The 21,374-nt window shown below is 43.4% G+C and overlaps 2 protein-coding genes across 9 annotated transcripts in view; one reads left to right on the forward strand and one right to left on the reverse strand.

Moving 5' to 3' along the window:
• crybg1a (crystallin beta-gamma domain containing 1a) overlaps positions 1–14,994 on the forward strand; it is a 295,651-nt gene extending 280,657 nt beyond the window's left edge. For all 7 annotated transcript variants that reach the window (XM_068027026.1, XM_068027035.1, XM_068027040.1 and 4 more), the window contains 2 exons: positions 4,882–5,044; positions 13,327–14,994. In XM_068027026.1, coding sequence (XP_067883127.1) covers positions 4,882–5,044; positions 13,327–13,415 — 252 coding nt within the window. In that variant the 3' untranslated portion in view covers positions 13,416–14,994. The remainder of the gene's footprint in view (positions 1–4,881; positions 5,045–13,326) is intronic.
• Positions 14,995–15,033: 39 nt separating this feature from the next.
• rtn4ip1 (reticulon 4 interacting protein 1) overlaps positions 15,034–21,374 on the reverse strand; it is a 50,561-nt gene continuing 44,220 nt past the window's right edge. For both annotated transcript variants that reach the window (XR_010972694.1, XM_068027057.1), the window contains one exon: positions 15,034–15,209. Coding sequence is in view for 1 of the 2 variants with exons in the window: in XM_068027057.1 (XP_067883158.1) it covers positions 15,090–15,209 (120 nt within the window). In the remaining variant the exon portion in view is untranslated. The remainder of the gene's footprint in view (positions 15,210–21,374) is intronic.

Raw genomic sequence — 21,374 nt, forward strand, 5'->3', positions numbered from 1 at the left:
GATAACAAAGAACAAAGAAAATTACAGCACAGGAACAGGCCCTTCGGCCCTCCAAGCCTGCGCCGATCCAGATCCTTTATCTAAACATGACGCCTATTTTCTAAGGGTCTGTATCTCTTTACTTCCTGCCCATTCATGTATCTGTCTAGATACATCTTAAAAGACGCTATCGTGCCCGCGTCTACCACCTCCGCTGGCAACGCGTTCCAGGCACCCACCACCCTCTGTGTAAAGAACCTTCCACGCATATCCCCCCTAAACTTTTCCCCTTTCACTTTGAACTCGTGACCCCTAGTAATTGAATCCCCCACTCTGGGGAAAAAGCTTCTTGCTATCCACCCTGTCTATACCTCTCATGATTTTGTACACCTCAATCAGGTCCCCACTCAACCTCCGTCTTTCTAATGAAAATAATCCTAATCTACTCAACCTCTCTTCATAGCTAGCGCCCTCCATACCAGGCAACATCCTGGTGAACCTCCTCTGCACCCTCTCCAAAGCATCCACATCCTTTTGGTAATGTGGCGACCAGAACTGCACGCAGTATTCCAAATGTGGCCGAACCAAAGTCCGATACAACTGTAACATGACCTGCCAACTCTTGTACTCAATACCCCGTCCGATGAAGGAAAGCATGCCGTATGCCTTCTTGACCACTCTATTGACCTGCGTTGTCACCTTCAGGGAACAATGGACCTGAACACCCAAATCTCTCTGTACATCAATTTTCCCTAGGACTTTTCCATTTACTGTATAGTTCACTCTTGAATTGGATCTTCCAAAATGCATCACCTCGCATTTGCCCTGATTGAACTCCAACTGCCATTTCTCTGCCCAACTCTCCAATCTATCTATATTCTGCTGTATTCTCTGACAGTCCCCTTCACTATCTGCTACTCCACCAATCTTAGTGTCGTCTGCAAACTTGCTAATCAGACCACCTATACTTTCCTCCAAATCATTTATGTATATCACAAACAACAGTGGTCCCAGCACGGATCCCTGTGGAACACCACTGGTCACACGTCTCCATTTTGAGAAACTCCCTTCCACTGCTACTCTCTGTCTCCTGTTGCCCAGCCAGTTCTTTATCCATCTAGCTAGTAAACCTTGGACCCCATACGCCTTCACTTTCTCCATCAGCCTACCATGGGGAACCTTATCAAACGCCTTACTGAAGTCCATATATATGACATCTACAGCCCTTCCCTCATCAATCAACTTTGTCACTTCCTCAAAGAATTCTATTAAGTTGGTAAGACATGACCTTCCCTGCACAAAACCATGTTGCCTATCACTGATAAGCCCATTTTCTTCCAAATGGGAATAGATCCTATCCCTCAGTATCTTCTCCAGCAGCTTCCCTACCACTGACATCAGGCTCACCGGTCTATAATTACCTGGATTATCCCTGCTACCCTTCTTAAACAAGGGGACAACATTAGCAATTCTCCAGTCCTCCGGGATCTCACCCGTGTTTAAGGTTGCTGCAAAGATATCTGCTAAGGCCCCAGCTATTTCCTCTCTCGCTTCCCTCAGTAACCTGGGATAGATCCCATCTGGACCTGGGGACTTGTCCACCTTAATGCCTTTTAGAATACCCAACACTTCCTCCCTCCTTATGCCGACTTGACCTAGAGTAATCAAACATCTGTTCCTAACCTCAACATCCTTCATGTCCCTCTCCTCGGTGAATACCGATGCAAAGTACTCGTTTCGAATCTCACCCATTTTCTCTGACTCCATGCATAACTTTCCTCCTTTGTCCTTGAGTGGGCCAATCCTTTTTCTAGTTACCCTCTTGCTCCTTATATATGAATAAAAGGCTTTGGGATTTTCCTTAACCCTGTTTGCTAAAGATATTTCATGACCCCTTTTAGCCCTCTTAATTCCTCGTTTCAGATTGGTCCTACATTCCTAATATTCTTTCAAAGCTTCGTATTTCTTCAGCCACCAAGACCTTATGTATGCTTCCTTTTTCCTCTTAGCTCGTCTCACAATTTCATCTGCCATCCATGGTTCCCTAATCTTGCCATTTCTATCCCTCATTTTCACAGGAACATGTCTCTCCTGCACGCTAATCAACCTCTCTTTAAAAGCCTCCCACATATCACATGTGGATTTACCTTCAAACAGCTGCTCCCAATCTACATTCCCCAGCTCCTGCCGAATTTTGGTATAGTTGGCCTTCCCCCAATTTAGCACTCTTCCTTTAGGACCACTCTCGTCTTTGTCCATGAGTATTTTAAAGCTTACGGAATTGTGATCACTATTCCCAAAGTAGTCCCCTACTGAAACTTCAACCACCTGGCCGGGCTCATTCCCCAACACCAGGTCCAGTATGGCCCCTTCCCGAGTTGGACTATTTACATACTGCTCTAGAAAACCCTCCTGGATGCTCCTTACAAATTCTGCTCCATCTAGACCTCTAACACTAAGTGAATCCCAGTCAATGTTGGGAAAATTAAAATCTCCTATCACCACCACCCTGTTGCTCCTGCATCTTTCCATAATCTGTTTACATATTTGTACCTCTATCTCACACTCGCTGTTGGGAGGCCTGTAGTACAGCCCCAACATTGTTACCGCACCCTTCCTATTTCTGAGTTCTGCCCATATTGCCTCACTGCTCGAGTCCTCCATAGTGCCCTCCTTCAGCACAGCTGTGATATCCTCTTTGACCAGTAATGCAACTCCTCCACCCCTTTTACCTCCCTCTATATCCCGCCTGAAGCATCGATATCCTGGGATATTTAGTTGCCAATCATGCCCTTCCCTCAACCAAGTCTCAGTAATAGCAATAACATCATACTCCCAGGCACTAATCCAAGCCCTAAGTTCATCTGCCTTACCTACTACACTTCTTGCATTAAAACAAATGCACCTCAGACCACCACTCCCTTTGCGTTCATCATCTGCTCCCTGCCTACTCTTTCCCTTAGTCACGCTGACTTCATTATCTAGTTCCTTACAGGCTTTAGTTACTACCTTCTTACTGTCCACTGACCTCCTCATTTGGTTCCCATCCCCCTGCCACATTAGTTTAAACCCTCCCCAACAGCGTTAGCAAAAGCACTCCCAAGAACATTGGTTCCAGTCCGGCCCAGGTGTAGACCATCCAATTTGTAATAGTCCCACCTCCCCCAGAACTGGTCCCAATGTCCCAAAAATCTGAACCCCTCCTTCCTGCACCATCTCTCAAGCCACGCATTCATCCTGACTATTCTTTCATTTCTACTCTGACTATCACGTGGCACTGGTAGCAATCCTGAGATTACAACCTCTGAGGTCCTACTTTTTAACTTGGCTCCTAACTCCCTAAATTCTGCTTGTAGGACCTCATCCCGTTTTTTACCTATATCATTGGTGCCTGTGTGCACAATGACAACTGGCTGTTCACCCTCCCCCTTCAGAATGTTCTGCAGCCGATCTGAGACATCCCTGACCCGTGCACCTGGGAGGCAACATACCATTCGGGAGTCTCGTTTTCGACCACAGAACCGCCTATGTACTCCCCTTACAATCGAATCCCCGATGACTATAGCCCTACCACTCTTTTTCCCGCCCTTCCGAACAGCAGAGCCAGCCACGGTGCCATGAACCTGGCTACTGCTGCCTTCCCCTGGTGAGCCATCTCCCTCAACAGTATCCAAAATGGTATACTTGTTTTGGAGGGAGATGACCGCAGGGGACTCCTGCGCTGCCTTCCTGCTCTTTCTCTGCCTTTTGGTCACCCATTCCCTTTCTCCCTCAGCAATCCTAATCTGCGGTGTGACCAATTCGCTAAACGTGCTATCCACGACCTCCTCAGCATCGCGCATGCTCCAAAGTGAGTCCATCCACAGCTCCAGAGTCGTCATGCGGTCTAACAAGAGCTGCAGCTGGACACACTTCCTGCACGTGAAGGAGTCAGGGACATCAGCCGTGTCAGAAACGGCCCAAATATATAGGGTTTTACTTACCCAGCAGCCCCCTGGTCTCCGCCGAAAACAAAAGGAAATTAAGTTTACTTTGAAACTGACCTTCCCAGCTGATCACAGCAAACAGGCTGACCATATTAGGAGCTATTCTAGAGGAAGAGTTGACAATAGTAGGACCATTCTGAGGCTTGTTGTGTAGGCAAGGCCATAATGTGGAGCAGTCCTCACATTCATCAAAAATTGTTATTTGTAATTAGCAACAAAAAAGATGTACAATTTTGAGACTTCAGTATAATGTCTCTTTCTTGTTAACTTCCATAACATGTGAAGGACAACCAATAAAGCAGCATTTGTGGCAAGTCTGAAGTTGAGTCATAGATTGGGCAGTGCTGAGGGAGTTTCACTCTGCCGCTGTCTGTGCTGTGCTTGATCTGAGGGTGCATGATGCTAAAACTGGCTACCTAAAATATGAAAAAACTAACATTCTATTCCTTAATGAGCAGAAAATAATCAATTGGGGGTGGGTGGGATTCCAGTTTCCTTTCTCATCCTTAAACTGTTTAGTCTTTTTTGGATGCTTGCTTAAGAACACCTTGTATAGGGCATGGAAAGATAAACTGTATTTGCTTATTCAGATGATCTTTCTTTAAAAAAGTGCCTCAGTCCAATGGATAAGCACTTTAAAAAAGTGACAGATCATAACACATAGCACAAGACAAGAACCTCTTAAAGCACAAATGTTTCCCTGTGATTTTCCCATTAGACTGAAGTACAATGTACAGGAATAGTCCCATTAAGAATTGTACTCATGGGCCATTTGAAAACTGATTATGCACATAGTTGATATTTGTTTCTTATGACAATTATCATTCCTGTGCAGTTACTGTCTCACAGAAGAGTATTTTCCCGACTGTAATTGATTTAAAATATTTCCCTATATTCTTCTTTCTCTCCTCCACAGATGGCAGAAGATTGCTGCTTGGATGTAATTGGAAGCTTGTTCAATAAAGGCTCACGATTAGGAATCGCAGTACAAGACAGTAAAGACATTCATATCTGGAACATCAGTTCAGATGGAGTCATTTTGAGTGGGATAAGGTCTGACCTACTCATTGATATAAAAGGTGAGGTGTTGGCCCTTTATTTTCTTGTCTGTACTGACTGGAGTATTGTGTTTATCAACCAGTAATCATTACTTGAGTTGACTTGATGTGAATAATATGCAAGACAGCAGTGCTGAAATGTTCACCCTACCTTGCTCTCTCCACAGATGCTCAGTGACATGCTGAGTGTTTCCAGCATTTAATGATTTAAATTCCAAACCAATATTGATTTTGTAAAGTTTTTAAAAATAAGCATTCACTATTGATAGGTGATCCATATTTTTTTTTTTATTCATTCAGGGATGTGGGCGTCGCTGGCACGGCCAGCATTTATTGCCCATCCCTAATTGCCCTTGAGAAGGTGGTGGTGAGCTGCCTTCTTGAACAGCTGCAGTCCATGTGGGGTAGGTATACCCACAGTGCTGTTAGGAAGGGAGTTCCAGGATTTCGACCCAGCGACAGTGAAGGAACGGCGATATAGTTCCAAGTCAGGATGGTGTGTGACTTGGAGGGGAACTTGCAGGTGGTGGTGTTCCCATGCATTTGCTGCCCTTGTCCTTCTAGTTGGTAGAGGTCGCGGGTTTGGAAGGTGCTGTCTAAGGAGCCTTGGTGCATTGCTGCAGTGCATCTTGTAGATGGTACACACTGCTGCCACTGTGCGTCGGTGGTGGAGGGAGTGAACGTTTGTAGATGGGGTGCCAAGCAAGTGGGCTGCTTTGTCCTGGATGGTGTCGAGCTTCTTGAGTGTTGTTGGAGCTGCACCCATCCAGGAAAGTGGAGAGTATTCCATCACACTCCTGATTGTGCCTTGTAGATGGTGGACAGGCTTTGGAGAGTCAGGAGGTGAGTTACTCGCCTCAGGATTCCTAGCCTCTGACCTGCTCTTGTAGCCACGGTATTTATATGGCTACACCAGTTCAGTTTCTGGTCAACGGTAGCCCCTGGATGTTGATAGTGGGGGATTCAGCGATGGTAATGATGTTGAATGTCAAGGGGAGATGGTTAGACTCTCTCTTGTTAGAGATTGCCTGGCACTTGTGTGGCGCGAATGTTACTTGCCACTTCTCATCAAAAGCCTGGATATTGTCCAGGTCTTGCTGCATTTCTACACGGACTACTTCAGTATCTGAGGAGTCACGAATGGTGCTGAACATTGTGCAATCATCCATGAACATTCCCAATGACCTTATGATTGAAGGTAGGTCATTGATGAAGCAGCAGAAGATGGTTGGGCCTAGGACACTACCCTGAGGAATTCCTGCAGTGATGTCCTGGAGCTCAGATGATTGACCTCCCACAACCATCTTCCTTTGCGCTAGGTATGACTCCAGCCAGCGGAGGGTTTTCCCCCTGATTCCCATTGACCTCAGTTTTGCTAGGGCTCCTTGCTGCCTTGATGCCATACTCGGTCAATGCTGCCTTGATGTCAAGGGCAGTCACTCTCACCTCACCTCTTGAGTTCAGCTCTTTTGTCCATGTTTGAACCAAGGCTGTAATGAGGTCAGGAGCTGAGTGGCCCTGATGGAACCCAAACTGAGCGTCTCTGAGCAGGTTATTGCTAAGCAAGTGCCACTTGATGGCACTGTTGATGACACCTTCTATCACTTTACTGATGATTGAGAGTTGGCTGATGGGACGGTAATTGGCCGTGTTGAACTTGTGTGCAGGACTTGGCTTTTTGTGTACAGGACATACCTGAGCAATTTTCCACATTGCAGGGTAGATGCCAGTGTTGTAGCTGCACTGGTACAGCTTGGCTAGGTGCGCGGCAAGTTCTCGAGCACAGGTCTTCAGTACTATTGCCGGAATATTGTCAGGGCCCATAGCCTTTGCAGTATCCAGTGCCTTCATTCGTTTCTTGATATCACGCGGAGTGAATCGAATTGGCTGAAGTCTGGCATCTGTGATGCTGGGGAATTCAGGAGGAGGCCAAGATGGATCATCAACTCGGCACTTCTGGCTGAAGACTTTTGCAAATGCTTCAGCCTTATCTTTCGCACTGATGTGCTGGGCTCCCCCATCATTGAGGATGGGGATATTTGTGGAGCCACCTCCTCCAGTTAGTTGTTTAATTGTCCACCACCATTCACGGCTGGATGTGGCAGGACTGCAGAGCTTAGATCTGATCCGTTGGTTATGGGATTGCTTAGCTCTGTCTATTGCATGCTGCTTATGTAGTTTGGCATGCAAGTAGTCCTGTGTTGTAGCTTCACCAGGCTGACGCCTCATTTTGAGGTATGCCTGGTGCTGCTCCTGGCATGCCCTCCTGCACTCTTCATTGAACCAGGGTTGGTCTCCTGGCTTGATGGTAATGGTAGAGTGGGGGATATGCCGGGCCATGAGGTTACAGATTGTGGTTGAGTATGTATGGGTGCCAGTAGAATTATTGTGAGAAAGTGTTTCCCCTTCCTCCTACCCGATATTTGTTCTTTGGATGTGGGCAACACTGGTCAGATTCAAACATCTAGCATGGGACTAGTCATATAAGGAGAGGCTAGACTAGTTAGGAGTGTCATGTTCTCTTCTTTGATAGATGTTAGTGAATTGGTTTTTCATTTCCTGGTGCTAGTCAAAAAAAGAATAGATTTTTGAAAATTCAGTTTTGTAGTTGATCATGGTGGGATTTGAACTTGCAAATTTTTATTCAAAACCTTTGGATTGTTGATCTAGTACTATTACCACTAGGCTAGAAGTTCCAGACGTGAAATGTTTTAAAAAGAGCACCCAGGAACTATGTACTATTATGTACTAGATATTCAAATTGAAGGGTGAATTTTGCATATATTACATTTCTCGACTAGGAAATTACATGCAGCTATAACTTGTCAGTGTAAAAATCATTTTGCTGAACATAACCAAATTTAAGGACTGTAAAACCTAATTTATATATGGTCTTGCTACAGCCACGTAGTGTGATGTGGGTGGTTCCCACTGTTCAATTTTTCACCTGACCACAGCAAGTGTATTTGTATTAAGAGTTTAGACCCTTTGTGTTTTATTTTTCCAAATAAACAGACAGTGACAGGTTTCCTTGTAGGTTTATAAAAACAGAAAGTCTAGGTAGGAGTGTCATGTTCTCTTCTTTGATAGATGTTAGTTAATCGGTTTTTCATTTCCTGGTGCTAGTCAATCTGTATTATTGTTTATTAATATTGTTTATTAATCAATACGTCTTATCCTGAAATTGTCACAACAACATTCACTCACACATTCGCTCACACACGCACACAGAGGAAGAAACAGATAGAGGAGGGAAAGAGGTAGGTGGGTTTTTTGTGGGGGTGTTGGGTTACGATAAACCTATTGAATTCTCTTGAGACTAAAAGTCCAGATAGTTGCAGGCCTGTCGTGATTGTAGATTTCTCTCTTGATTGAAGGTTGTGCTGAAGTTGGTAGGTCACTCCTAGCTCGCTGTCTGCTGTATGATGTAGATGTCAGATGTTTTCCAGCAGGGCATGTGCTTTCTGGCTTTCTGGATTGCCAGCAGCTTCAAGTAGCTTCGCCTTCTGGGCCCATCCGTCTCTTTCTGGCTGTCTTTTTGTCAAGGTAAAACTGTCCTTCTCACCTCCTGTTAGGAGACATTCTGATTTCTACCCCATGGTGATGGTGCAATGGCCTAGGATGTGGCTACTTCACACCTCCTTTGTTTTAGAAGAAGACATTCAATTCTGGAATGATGTTAGGATCGGTGTGAGATAGGTTTCATTAACACCTTTTGGCTTTGACGATTTGTCCTGTGCCTTTGTCAGACTGTTTGAATACACAAAAGTTAATTCCCTTTTTTGGTGGCCATTTTGGACCATTGTTCACTTTTTAAAAATAAAGGTTCATTTTTAAAGACACAGCCCGTTTTCATAACTTCAGAGTTCAGTGGATGCTGTATCATCGCATCTCCGATGTGCGTGACAGTCTCAGTGACAGCAGCTTGTATTTATATAACAAAAGCAAAATACTGCAGATGCTGGAAATCTGAAATTGCATGTATATAGTGTCTTTAAAGTAATAAAAAGTCCCAAGGTGCTTTCGTAGGAACCATAAGCAGTCAAAATTTGACACTGTGACATAGATATATTAGGATAGGCAACCAAAAGCCTAGTCAAAGAGTTTTTTTTTTAGGAGTTACTCAAAGGAAGAGAAAGAGGTAGAGAGGCAGAAAGGTTTAGGGAGGGAATTCTAGAGCTTGGGGCCGAAGCAATGAAAGCACAGCCCCAATCGTGGAGCAGTGAAAGTTGTGGATGTGGAAAAGGCCAATATTGGAGGAGCGTGGATATCTCAGAGGGTTGTAGGACTGGAGGAAGTTACAGAGAAAAAGAGAGGCAGGCCGTGGAGGGTTTTGAACATAAGAATGTGAGTTTTAGCATCGAGGTGTTATTGGATCAGGAGCTAATATTGGTCAGAGAGCACAGGGGCTATCGGTGAATGGGATTGGTATGAGTCTCTTATTTTAAAACTTATATTTATAAATTGCAGTGAGTGGTGCAAATATTTGTTTATTGAAACTTTTCAGATCAACATCAGGCAGCACAAATGTGCTGTTTGTAGCTGAGCAGTCGTGCACTAGCCTCTGAGTCAGTAGGTTGTGGGTTCAAATCCCACTCTAGTGACTTAAGCACAAAATCTAGGCTGACACATCAGAGCAGTACTGAGGGAGTCCTGCACTGTGTTAGGTGCTTTCCTTTGAGTGAGTCATTAAAAATTACCAGCTCAAGTGGATGTAAAAGATCCCATGGCACTATTTTGAAGAGCGGGGAAGTTCTCTGTGTCCTGGCCAATATTTATACATAAACTAACATCACTAAAACAGATTATTCAGTCATTATCACATTGGTGTTTGTTGCAACTTGCTTTGTGAAAATTGACTGACAAATTGGTAGAGACTACACTTAAAAAGTCATTCATTGACTGTTGGATGTCCTGAGGTCATGAAAAGCACTATATAAATGCAAGTCTGTCTTTCTTTCATAAATAGTAGTATATTTGCAATATCATTCACATCCGTATGTGTCTATTTCAAATAACTTCAGGTTACTAAATATCATGAGGAGTTGGTGTCGAGCACTGCCATATTTGCCATCTAATTATATTTGCAAACTTCTGAATTTAATCAGCTTTGTTTTTTTTTTAGAATTAGAACATTACAGTGCAGTACAGGCCCTTCGGCCCTCGATGTTGCGCCGACCTGTGAAACCATCTGACCTACACTATTCCATTTTCATCCATATGTCTATCCAATGACCACTTAAATGCCCTTAAAGTTTGACTACTGTTATTTTTTTTCTCACAACTTTAGATGCTCTGTTTAGGTGATTTGTATTTGATCGAAAGAGACTTTCGGATTTTTTTTCAGCGTTCGGTAGCAGATTTAAACATGAGAATTTCTTGTCAACAAATAGTGTTCTGGATTGGCCTGAGCTTGCATTGATTTGTTCGATTTTCATCGCTCCACCTATGGTGGCTATGCTTTCAGCTGCCTAGGCCATAACCTACCTCCCCTCTGCTCTCTCCTTTTAACGATATTCCTTAAAACCTAACTCTTTGACTAAGCTCCTGGTCATCTGTTCTAATATCACCTTATGTGGTTTGGTGTAAAATTTTGTTTGATAATGCTCCTGTGTAGCACTTGCATGCTTTACTATGTTAAAGGCATTATACGAATGCAAGTTGTATTTTTTTTATTCTTTCATGGGATGTGGGCGTTGCAGGCCAGACCAGCATTTATTGCCCATCCCTAATTGCCCTTGAACTGAGTGGCTTGCTAGGCCATGTAAGAGTCAACCACATTGCTGTGGATCTGGAGTCACATGTAGGCCAGACCAGGTAAGGACAGCAGATTTCCTTCCCTAAAGGACATTAGTGAACCAGATGGGTTTTTACAACAATCGACAATGATTTCATGGCCATCATTAGACTAGCTTTTTAATTCCAGATTTTTTTATTCATGGAATTCAAATTCCACCTTCTGCTGTGGTAGGATTTGAACCCTGTCCCCAGAGCAATACCCTGGGTCTCTGGGTTACTAGTCCAGTGACAATACCAGTACGCCACCGCCTCCCCTTCTTATCTATGCTATGCTTGTTAACCAATATGCAAACAGCAGGGACTGCAGGTTTATTTTTGTTTTAATACTTACTGAAGAAATTGAAAAATTCACTGCTTCATTTGGCCAGGAAAGTTGAGATATGTGCAGGTTACATGGGCTCTGCAGAATATGATGTGCTTGCTCCGCCAACTTATAAATGAGGTTAGAAAAAGCCTCGTTATACCATTTCACCACACAGACTGGTTATTGGGTAGGACTGACACACACACTGTTTTTGTTACATTATCTATTTACTGCCCTCAGAAACCTTTATCTTTGCTGGAGTCTATTCATGAATTTCTGGCATTATTGGACTTGTAACCACTTGGCAGCTACGAATTCATAGGCCATTTAGCCCCTCAAGCTTTTCCTACATTCAGTTAGATCATGGCTATTCTCTACCTCAGCTTCAGTTACCTGCTTTTGATCCATATCCCCTGATACTGTTACAGAATAACAATCTGTTCATTGTGATGTATCATTGGTTATTAAGGAAAATGCCTCTTTGCAATAAATGCCATGGTCTTAACTGAAAATGTTCATCGATATTTGATCTGTCTGTACAAGCATGGTTTTACATTCTCGTGGTACAAGTAATTTTAAAAATGCTTGTGATTCAGGTTTTAGGAATGTAGGAGGCAGTCATAGGGCAGGGAAGTTTTTGTTTTCTGCTGGGTAGTCATACTATCCAACTAGACAGATATTTTTTAATCAGTTTTATTCAGAAGTTTTCTTTGCTGCATGGCTATTTCTATATTTCATTAATTTCACTCCAAGCAGGTCAGATCTCAAATGAATATACTTGGAGGGGGGCACAATTAATATAGAAGTGCCATTCTGAGTTTGCAGTCAGTAGGGATGGGGTGGGGAGTCACAGACCTCTGAAGCGATCAGGATGAAATAATTACACTGCTTTTCCAAAAAGGAAGTACTTTATGTTCAAGGTACTCTCTGTCCTAATGTTTGTGAAATAAATGGACAGATTTTCCTACTTTTTTTTTTAAAAAGTAAAATTTGTTGCTCATTAATGGCCTCTGGATCTTGAACCACATCATTCAACATTCGTGTGGGGAGTCAGGATTGCCATGATCTGTTCTGCATCTCTTTTAATGCAGATTACGTGATGTTTTGTGAAATACGTTTACGTTCTGTTCTGAACCTTTTAGGTTCAAGTAATGTATTCAATTACCTTTGCTGCTTACTGGAGTACAGCTAGCATCTCTAGAGAGCTTGCTGCTTATAGGAACAGTCTTTGCTTTAGAAATTTCAAAATTAAATCGGATAATCTATGGCCTGATTAATGGCAATCTGACTCAACTTTGAAAATTTAATTGAATTAATTAAATGAAAAAAAGAATTTAAACTTAAAAGAGATACTGCAATTTTTTTAGCAGCTCTTGTTACCTTCAGAGGTGCAGTTTAATGAATGCAGGGTCTTTTTTTTAATACTAGTTAGTAGGTTAACTCATCACCTATTGGCCGCTGGGATCTTGGTTTGAAAAATCAGACCAAGCTGACTGAATATAAACATCTGAATAAACTGAATATACAGCCAGCTGCAGTGGCTTGAAGTGATATGTTTGGCTCATCTCAGGCTAATTCCCAGTGGGATGTGAATCCACAGCACAGAATGACTCATAAATTCAGTACTAATTTTTAGTGCAGTTTCCAACCCCCCCCCCCCACCCGAAAATGGTGGTAAAATTCTTGTTTAAAACTTTAGCTAAAGAAAGGTGGTCTTGCAGTGTAAAGTCATGTCCCATCACTTCATAATGACATCTTTTTTGCTTAAATCAGAAGAGAATTTTAACCCCTATCTGCCCAACACTTATTGTTAATTTTCCTTACTTCAGACCTGCCTATTGACATTACGGAGTGAGATTATCAGGGCCGTACAAACTGTTAACCCAAATCTATTAGCAACAGGGTTGAGACTGCCCAAACTAAGAGAGAAACATGAGGCTTCCATCCATCAGTCTGGGCTGGAATTGAGCAAAGGGCCCAAAGACAAAAAGATCACAGCACTCCGACATTGCAGATTTTAATTAAAACAAAAGCTTAAGCTCTTCTCTTAGCAAGTACCCATTTAAAATGCTAAAGATTGTGCCTGCTATTGAAAGGATTTTTTAGGCAACAGGACTGGTATATTTTGTCAGAATTCAATTTTTCAAAAATGAGTCTTTCATCAAATGTGTCTAATTGTTGTAATTTTATTACTTTTCAGGTGGTCAGCATTACGACCAAAATCAAACCATTCTCAACGGATTTGACGAGTTCCAGTCAACACAAAGATGGGACCTAGAAATCCTTTGATTCCTTCCACATAGAAACAGGAAATGAAACACTTGAGGCACTTTCTAAATGTTATAATCAACCTTTCCACTTTACTGTCAGTAGTGCAGTGTTGCACTTTCAAATGAACTCCAGAAAAAGAATTGGAATTCAGAACGAGAGAGAGAAATCATCTCAATTATATCATTATTTCTAACTACTGCTCATTCTCTGCGACGTAATTAAGTCTGAGGTAGAGTCTTGCATCTTTATCATTTTTTGAGATTAGTTGATGTATTGGCAGCTGGCCTGGCTGCTGTTGTTTCAGTGCCTAAATGAGGAAATCTCATGACTGGTGCAAATGCTTTGAAATCCTATTTTTAAAAAATTGGTATTTATAATTGACACTGCTCACTGGTTTTATTGAACACTGAAAGTTTGGTTTACTATTTGAGTTTTATGTCCTCCATTGCAAATAATGTAACACATTAGGATTGCAGGAGTAGATTTTCCTTGCAAAAAAATTAAACTGACCCAGTACTACTTGTGGTAGAACTGCTGTAGATGTCAGTCAATTCATATCAATTTCCATTCATTTCAAGAGTTAGCCACAGAGTTGGACAAACAAGTTTAGTGTGTTACAGCACCATGACATCCTCGGCAGCACTGAAGCTGAAAAACTTTGTGTAGCAACTGCTGTGCTGCTGCCTCTGTTTGTTCAAAACATTAAAGTGCAGAACATCTAGTTGTCAGCTGAGGTGGGCGCGAGACTTTCTGAAACTTACAACAACTGATAACTACGATGTTCTCTCATTCTGAACAAATCAAATGGAAGTCAATTCATTTTAGTTGCAAGGGTAATTTAAGAACTGTCTTAGAAGTGGTTTTCCCTCCCTGATGGAAGTGTTGACTTTCACTTAGAGGTCTGAATTACTGACAGCGAGTTTAGCGTTTGCATTGTTAACCTATTCTACCTAGTTGCGACTTTTAATAACACGAAGATATTTTAAAAATGAAAAATTCCAAACAAACTACCTGACAGGTCCCACTGAAAGCGATTTGTTATAGTGGTGTTGGTGTTGTTTCACTTATGCTTGTGTGGCACGTTGAGACATCTTACTGGCAGGCCCAGGAATTGCTTTTATGTTAGTGAGTCAGCGGATGTTTTTAAATAGCAACTTTATTTGATAATTGCATCAAGGATTGTAATGTGCATAGTTTGTAGCAATTTGTAACTTGAGAATTTTATAACCTTTTAATAGATCATGTAAAACACACACACTGTCTAATATCTAACTGATTCTTTTTTTGAGGCAATGGGAATAATTTGAGAGCTGCACCAATGTAGTTGTATAGTTCGACACGGTTGGGTTTTATGCTGGCTTACTTTACCTATGTTATCCTCATTCCTTGCTTTCATTACCAGAACTATTGTAACACCAATTTTTTGACCTAAAATTGGATGAATTCTGTATAACCATCTTATTTACAGTTGTTTTGATGCATCTGAATGGTGGACGTGAATAAGTTTTTTTTTTCACCTTCAACAGTAGAAGTATTCATTCAAGGTCTTGAACTGTATATGCAACAAGTTTACTAAATAAAATGTATGATGGTTTGAGTTATTTGCTGGAGATAATGTTTATTGCAACCACTCAAATTGGAATTAAATGGATTTAATATTGAAAAGTGGTCTGTACATATCATCAGCCCCTATTACACACATTCTTTACTCCTGTCGATTACAGTCTTCCCTCTTGCATGACCGCCTTCCATTTTCAGGAAAGCCTTGGGAACTCCCGAGAATGGAAAAACCTGCTCAACAACTGGCTGAATCTAAAATAAGATAAAGAGGATAAAGAAATTACTTCTGGCAATTGTTCAGAATCTTAAAACAAACAATTGATTCACTTATCACATCAGTTAGATCCTGCTCACGTTTGATGGTGATTGGCAGGGGGAGGTGTTGGTGGCACAGTGGGGTGATTTACAGAAGTACAGGTTGCACAGTAGAAAGTCAATGAGCTCACCATGTTGTGTACATGGTTGGCAGCTCTACATGAGCTGCCATGTCAGTCCAATCTTCTCAATGTTGGATCTCAAACCTCAGTGTAACTGCGCTAAGATGCTGCTGCCCAGCCCCAACCTGGCCAGTAGGTGATACAGCTTGTACAACAGTAAATTCTGGCGCAAGTCAAATTTCAATGAAGCTGTAACCAGTTTAGATTGTTAATGACTAACCAATAAATACAGACATTTGAACAAAAACTACACCTGATCCCAGCCTAAATTTTGGAGAAGGCCATTCAGCCCTCCGAGCCTATTTTGCCATTTAATCTGTATCTTAATTCTACTACCCACTTAGGTTGTGTTAGACAAGAGTATTATGGATTACATAACCAATCAATCTCAGTTTGAAATTTTCAATTTATCTAGCTTCAGCAGATTGTTTAGGGAGAGAAAGTTCCAGATGTTCACTACATTGTGTGAAAAAGTGCATTCTGACATCACCCCTTACTGGCCTAGTGCTAATTTTAAGATTGAACCCCTTTGATCGGGGTTCCTCCAGCAGAGAAATTAGTTACTTTCTATCTACCCGATCAAATCCTTTAACCATCTTAAACACCTAAATTAGATCACCCCTTAAATCCCCTATACACAGGGGAATAGCAGCCCAATCAATGTAACCTTACCTCACAATTTAGCCCTGGGGTTAGCCCAATTATCATTCTGGTGAATCTGTTCCAGTGAATCAGAGCAGAACAGTACTCTAAATGGGGAATAACCAGAACTTTATATAACTGTAACATAACTTCCACTGCTTTGCATTGCAGCCCCCTTGAGATAAAGGCCAACACTGCAGTAGCCTTTTAGATTACTTTTTGTGTCAGATGGTTAGCTTTCACTTAATTAAAACAAAATTAAGTTCCAAAATGAATTAATTGGCTGAAGTATTAATATAATTCAATGGACCATTTAATATTTTACATAAAATAAGCAGAGATTTGAATGTAATGCTCAACTAGTTTGTCAAGGTATCTTCATGCAAAGTTTTCCTAAACCAGATAAAAACCTTGGCACATGTTGATTTAGATGTTTGGGTCAGAAGGGTGTAATATATACAGGTCAACACCGTAAAAGTTTTAATGTCCAAAAAGCTCAACACAGTACTGCTGTCACCACTAACACACTGGTGTTGCAGTTTGAAGGCTTTATTGGGCTGGTGAAGAGGGCAGTTGGAACATTAGCAAAACCAATTTCAAATTTTGTTATAGATATATCAGATACTAAATACTATAAGAATCAACAGTGCTAATGGCTTGCTTAATTATGCTGTCATGCAGAACCCTCTAGCAGTTCACGATGGGACTGCAGTTAACATTAGTGATGCTCGGGTTGCAAACACTAACCACAGTGTAGAATGGTTCATGCTCGTGCAGAATGAAATGCTCCGATCACACGATAAGGATGCAGGCTAAATTGTTAATCTGCATTTGTTGGAACAGCTCCAAGTTCTTAACAATTCTCATGGCCAGTGTAGAAAGATCTTCTGTGTAAATCACTATATACTTTAAGGAGGTATTTTGGTTAGCTGTTTAACTCCCACTACCCCGTTCCTAAAGGCAGTGACCCATGTTTAGGTGTGATTTTTATGGGCCAAATTTTGTTCTTCACCCAAATGCCCATTCTCAGATTCTTAACTTTGAAATTCCATATTTCAAATAATCTGTTTTTAAAAACACATGGTAACACCTCATGGATACAAAACCATCAAATTCTAACCCATAGTAGTGCAATAGGGACTAATTTAAAAAAAAATTATTTCATGGGATGTGGGCGTCACAGGCCAGGCCAGTATTTATTGCCCATCCCTAATTGCCCTTGACAACTGAATTCAGAGGGCATGTAAGAGTCAACCACATTGCTGTGGATCTGGAGTCACATGTAGGCCAGACCAGGTAAGGACAGCAGATTTCTTTCCCTAAAGGACATTAGTGAACCAGATGGGTATTTACAACAATCGACAATGGTTTCATGGCCATCATTAGACTAGCTTTAAATTCCAGATTTTTATTAATTGAATTCAAATTCCACCTTCTGCTGTGGTGGGATTCAAACCCATGTCCCCAGAGCAATACCTAGATCTCTGGGTTACTAATCCAGTGACAATACCAGTATGCCACTACCTCCCCTAGGAGTTAATGGAGTACTGTGGCATATATAAAAATCTGTAATGAAGACTAAATCACTTATACAAATATCATGAATAAATTATGCATTCTTTCATTATAAAAATTATTCAATTGAATATATAACTAGATTATTGTGACAAAATTTTTTTTGAAAAGTGTGTATTATGAATATTAGCCATCCGTTGGTTCACCAATCATGCCATCCAGTTGTCTTAAATGAGTCCATAGTTTTGGTTCCTTTCCGGTGAAAGGCCATCGACCTGAAACATTGGGAAATCAGGATCTGTGGCATGGGATGCTGGAAGATTGTTCCGGCAGTGGCCCACCACGGAGCCAGACACTGGGAGGGCCTAGTCCAATCTTCCCCTCGGCGGCAAAGCTCCATGGTGGCCCCCCTGCTGCTGGGCGACAAGACCTGGATTAACATGTGTAAATTGATAAAATGCATACATTTAAATACTGTGATCTAACGGTCAGGCCGTGATCTTCAGAGCTGCGGCTACCACTCCTGCGTTTCACTTTCCCATCTGGGAAAAGCAGGTGTGACGCTGGTGCGGAAGGGGGGAAAGTAAGATTTTTAGTGTGGGGAGGGCAGGGGAAAATGGGGTCAAATTATCGTCATCAGTGTAGGGGGATGGTGGGAAGGGGTAAAATGTGAACTTTGTACAGTCTGGGGGGCGTGTCATATTTGTAAGGCAAGTGTTTTGGGGGTGGGGGGCAGATACTTATTGTTACTGGTGGGTGGGAAAGGGGCATTAGAAATGAAATCGGTACATCTTTAGCTGCTTCATCAACGACCTTCCTTCAATCATAAGGTCAGAAGAGGGGATGTTCACTGACGATTGCACAATGTTCAGCAGCATTCACGACTCCTCAGATACTGAAGCAGTCTGTGTAGAAATACAGCAAGAGCTGGACAATATCCAGGCTTGGGCTGATAAGCGGCAAGTAACATTCAAGCCACACAAATGCCAGGCAATGACCATCTCCAACAAGAGAGAATCTAACCATCTCCCCTTGACATTCAATGGCATTACCGTCGCTGAATCCCCCGCTGCCAACATCCTGGGGGTTACCATTGACCAGAAACTGAATTGGAGTAGCCATATAAATACCATGGCTACAACAGCAGGTCAGAGGCTAGGAATCCTGAGGCGAGTAACTCAGCTCCTGACTGCCCAAAGACTGTCCACCATCTACAAGGCACAAGTCAGGAGTGTGATAGAATACTCTCCACTTGCCTGAATGGGTGCAGCTCCAACAACACTCAAGAAGCTCGACACCATCCAGGACAAAACAGCCCACATGATTGGCACCCCATCCACAAACATTCACTCCCTCCACCACTGACGCACAGTGGCAGCAGTGTATACCATCTACAAGATGCACTGCAGCAATGCACCAAGGCTCCTTGGACAGCACCTTCCAAACTCAAGACCTCTACCACCTAGAATGACAAGGCAGCAAATGCATGCGAACACCACCTGCAAGTTCCTCTCCAAGTCACACACCATCCTGACTTGGAACTATATCGCCGTTCCTTCACTGTCACTGGGTCAAAATCCTGGAACTCCCTTCCTAACAGCGCAGTGGATGTACCTACCCCACGTGGACTGCAACAATTCAAGAAGGCAGCTCACCACCACCTTCTCAAGGGCAATTAGGGATGGTCAATAAATGCTGGTCTAGCCAGCGACGCCCACATCCCTGAATGAAATTTTTAAAAAAAAATTAACCAGCAGGGCTGGCTGCCCTTTATAAATGGCGTCATTGCCTACGAACAGGTGGCTGACACCATTAATGGTGTCGGAGAGCCTGCCCCCTCCACGTGATGGGGGGTGGGGGTCCGACTGGGGTATTTAAATGAGTTGCTACGCGCGGTAGATCATGCGGCTCGCATGTGCGCCATGAAAATCCAGCCCATTAACTCTGTTTCTCTCTCCACAGATGCTGCCAGACTGAGGAGTCCTCCCCCCGACCAGCAGACCCATTCACCCGCCTCCAGCATTCTCCCTTTACCTGGACCCCTCCCCCTGGCCTCTTACCCGCTCTTGATCTCTTTATTGAAAACTGTCGGCGAGACGTTGGTCGTCTCAATTTCTCTGCCCCCCTCACTCACTCTAACTTGTCCCCCTCTGAACTTGAGGCACTCCGTTCTCTCAGGTCTAACCCCGACATGGTCATCAAACCTGCAGACAAGGGTGGTGCTGTTGTCGTATGGCATACCGACCTCTACCTTGCAGAAGCTCAACGCCAACTCACGGACACTTCTTCCTACCTCCCTCTGGACCATGACCCCACCACCGAACATCAAGCCACTGTCCAAAGGACTGTCACTGACCTCATCTCCTCTGGAGATCTTCCCTCTACAGCTTCCAACCTCATAGTCCCACAACCCTGGACAGCCCGCTTCTACCTCCTTCCCAAAATCCACAAACGGGACTGTCCCGGCAGACCCATTGTGTCAGCCTGCTCCTGCCCCACTGAACTTATTTCTTCCTATCTAGACTCTATCTTTTCTCCGCTGGTCCAGTCTCTTCCCACCTACATCCGTGACTCTTCTGACGCCCTACGTCATTTTGACAATTTCCAGTTTCCTGGTCCCAACCGCCTCCTCTTCACTATGGACGTCCAATCGCTCTACACCTCCATCCCCCACCAGGATGGTTTGAGGGCTCTCCACTTCTTCCTGGAACAGAGGCCTAACCAGTCCCCATCCACCACCACCCTCCTCCGCCTGGCTGAACTTGTTCTCACATTGAACAACTTCTCCTTCAACTCCACGCACTTCCTTCAAGTAAAAGGTGTCGCTATGGGTACCCGCATGGGTCCCAGTTATGCCTGTCTTTTTGTGGGATATGTCGAGCATTCTTTGTTCCAGTCCTACTCAGGCCCCCTCCCCCAACTCTTTTTCCTGTACATTGATGACTGTATTGGTGCCGTTTCCTGCTCCCACCCTGAACTGGAAAACGTTATCAACTTTGCTTCCAATTTCCACCCTTCTCTCACCTTTACATGGTCCATCTCTGACACTTCCCTTCCCTTCCTCGACTTCTCTGTCTCCATCTCTGGGGATAGGTTGTCTACTAATATCCATTATAAGCCCACCGACTCCCACAGCTACCTCGACTACACTTCTTCACACCCTACCTCCTGGAAGGACTCCATTCCATTCTCCCAGTTTCTCCGTCTCCGACGCATCTGCTCTGATGATGCTACCTTCCATGACGGTGCTTCTGATATGACCTTTTTCCTCAACCGAGGATTTCCCCCCACTGTGGTTGACAGGGCCCTCAACCGTGTCCGACCCATTCCCCGCACCTCTACCCTCACACCTTCCCCTCCCTCCCAGAACCGTGACAGGGTTCCCCTTGTCCTCACTTTTCACCCCACCAGCCTCCATATCCAAAGGATCATCCTCCGCCATTTCCGCCACCTCCAGCGTGATGCCACTACCAGTCGCATCTTCCCCTCCCTTCCCCTGTCAGCATTCCGAAGGGATCGTTCCCTCCGTGACACCCTGGTCCACTCCTCCATTACCCCCACCACCTCGTCCCCATCCCAGGGCACCTTCCCCTGCAATCGCAGGAGGTGTAATACCTGCCCATTTACCTCCTCTCTCCTCACTATCCCAGGCCCCAAACACTCCTTTCAGGTGAAGCAGCGATTTACTTGTACTTCTTTCAATGTATTCGCTGCTCACAGTGTGGTCTCCTCTACATTGGGGAGACCACTTTGCGGAACATCTCCGCTCAGTCCGCAAGCAGAACCCTGAGCTTCCGGTTGCTTGCCATTTCAACACTCCCCC

Source organism: Heterodontus francisci, chromosome 3 (assembly GCF_036365525.1).
Source record: "Heterodontus francisci isolate sHetFra1 chromosome 3, sHetFra1.hap1, whole genome shotgun sequence".
In the NCBI taxonomy this organism is placed as follows: Eukaryota; Metazoa; Chordata; class Chondrichthyes; order Heterodontiformes; family Heterodontidae; genus Heterodontus; species Heterodontus francisci.